This window comes from Cyprinodon variegatus, unplaced genomic scaffold, assembly GCF_000732505.1.
Source record: "Cyprinodon variegatus isolate N-32 unplaced genomic scaffold, C_variegatus-1.0 Scaffold851, whole genome shotgun sequence".
Classification (NCBI taxonomy): domain Eukaryota; kingdom Metazoa; phylum Chordata; class Actinopteri; order Cyprinodontiformes; family Cyprinodontidae; genus Cyprinodon; species Cyprinodon variegatus.
The window spans coordinates 267,375-269,146 of NW_015151304.1; the positions used below are offsets into that span (position 1 = coordinate 267,375).

General features: G+C 42.0%; 1 protein-coding gene across 1 annotated transcript in view; it reads left to right on the forward strand.

Moving 5' to 3' along the window:
* Positions 1 to 1,667, forward strand: part of LOC107099254 (contactin-associated protein-like 2) — a 47,578-nt gene extending 45,911 nt beyond the window's left edge. Inside the window, exon 24 of the mRNA XM_015397309.1 lies at positions 742 to 1,667. Within this exon, the coding sequence (XP_015252795.1) occupies positions 742 to 941 (200 nt within the window). The 3' untranslated portion in view covers positions 942 to 1,667. The remainder of the gene's footprint in view (positions 1 to 741) is intronic.
* The last annotated feature ends 105 nt before the right edge of the window (positions 1,668 to 1,772 follow it).

The window sequence follows — 1,772 nt, forward strand, 5'->3', positions numbered from 1 at the left end:
GAAGCAGTAGACTTTGGAAATATTAACATTTGAATCATTCTCAAACTTTAGGCCATGACTATAGAAAGTGTTTAATAGATAGAGAATCGGCGCTAGAGCTGCAAATCAGAGGAAGATGGAGATTAATGCTGCGGTTTATCTAGAGTGGGCCATGGCAAGCCGTTTCTACATTTATTAAAGCACTCTCCTCTCTTCCTAAAATAAGATTCTTCATGATAGAAATCCAAATCCTAGACTGAACTGTAATAATAGATTTTTCTAAATTACATTTTTGGAGCAAAAACTGAATTTTTTGAAGTAAAAAAACACTAAATTATGCCGATAAGCAGGAAGTTTAGTCTAGAAAGTAGCCGTTTGATTTTTATCAGCTTGACTGAATATGAACATAATTCAGGGTTTGTTGAACGCACCCCCGAGCCTTTAACCTTCGGAAATGATTCAAAAACCTGACATGAACTAAGCTGATAATTAATCTGTCAATAAATTATTTGATTAATAATCAGAGATTTTATAGAAATTCTGGAAACAACAGATTAACAACAATAGTTTTTTTTATCATTTGTGTCTAATTCCTGCTGTCGGCTAACGGCAGCGATAGTCTCTATCCTCCAGTTAACGATGAATCCATCACTAAATAATGAATAATTGTTTCAGCCCTAAAATGAACCATGAAAAATGGCGTCCAAGATGGCCGCCACAAAGCAGCTGTTGAGTATTTTCTTCCTGGGTGTTTCTCTGCAGGCGTGGTCGCGCTGCTGGTCGCGGCGGCGCTGTGCGTCATGGTGCTGGTCGTCCGCCACATGTTTCGTCACAAAGGTTCGTATCACACCAACGAGGCCAAAGGCGCCGAGTCGGCCAACTGCGCCGACGCCGCCATCATCGTCAACGACCCGGCGTTCACCGAAACCATCGACGAGAGCAAGAAGGAGTGGTTCATCTGATCAGCCTAGTTCTACAGCTTTGGGAGCATGCACCCCCCCCCCTCCTGCGGAGGAGCCTTTATTTCATGAACTGTGCGGAACAGACACTGGGGGGCGGAGTTACGGCACGAAGCAGACGCCGACCTTCATTCATCTGACGGGGCGGAGGAAGACGCTTCAGCGGACGGAGGGATCAAAGTGTCTTAGAGCATGTTTCTCATTTAGTTTCATCATTTTCTCTTTTATTTATAACTTTATTTATTAAATGTTTGGCACTGATTGTATCCAGTTATTGTGCCACAAAGTCGTTTTTATAAGATCTATTCAAAGGAAATCTTTAGTTTTTTAGAGAACTTTAGGTTCAGGCCTGTATGTTGACATGATGAAGCCTGTCTAACTGCTCTACATCTAGCCTGCTGAGAAATACCGATTTAAAAATCTTCCTCTGCTGTTTGGTTTCATGTTTTTGTTCATAAAGGTTCGTCTTTCTAAATGTTCTTAAGTTGCCAAACCTGGTTGAGCTTTGAGGCGGAATGCAGACGATCCGGATGCTTCTGCAGAACCTGGAAAGCTTCCCATCCTAGAACCAGACGTTTGGGTTTGTGCAGAGGAAGGTTCGTTAGCCTCGTTTAGCTCCTGACATCTGATTGTATTTGACTTTGTATTCATTGATTGTGTTGCTGTGCAATAGTTGCCGTTTCTCATCGTTTCCTTCATGTTCTGTGGATAAAAAAAGAAAAACGTCCAGAAGCTGCCTGGAAATGAGCTTTTCTGGCTTCCTTGTTTTTTTACTGTTTAACTACTCAGAGGTAATCAGATTACCGCAGCAGAGTACACTACAATCTGGAAACC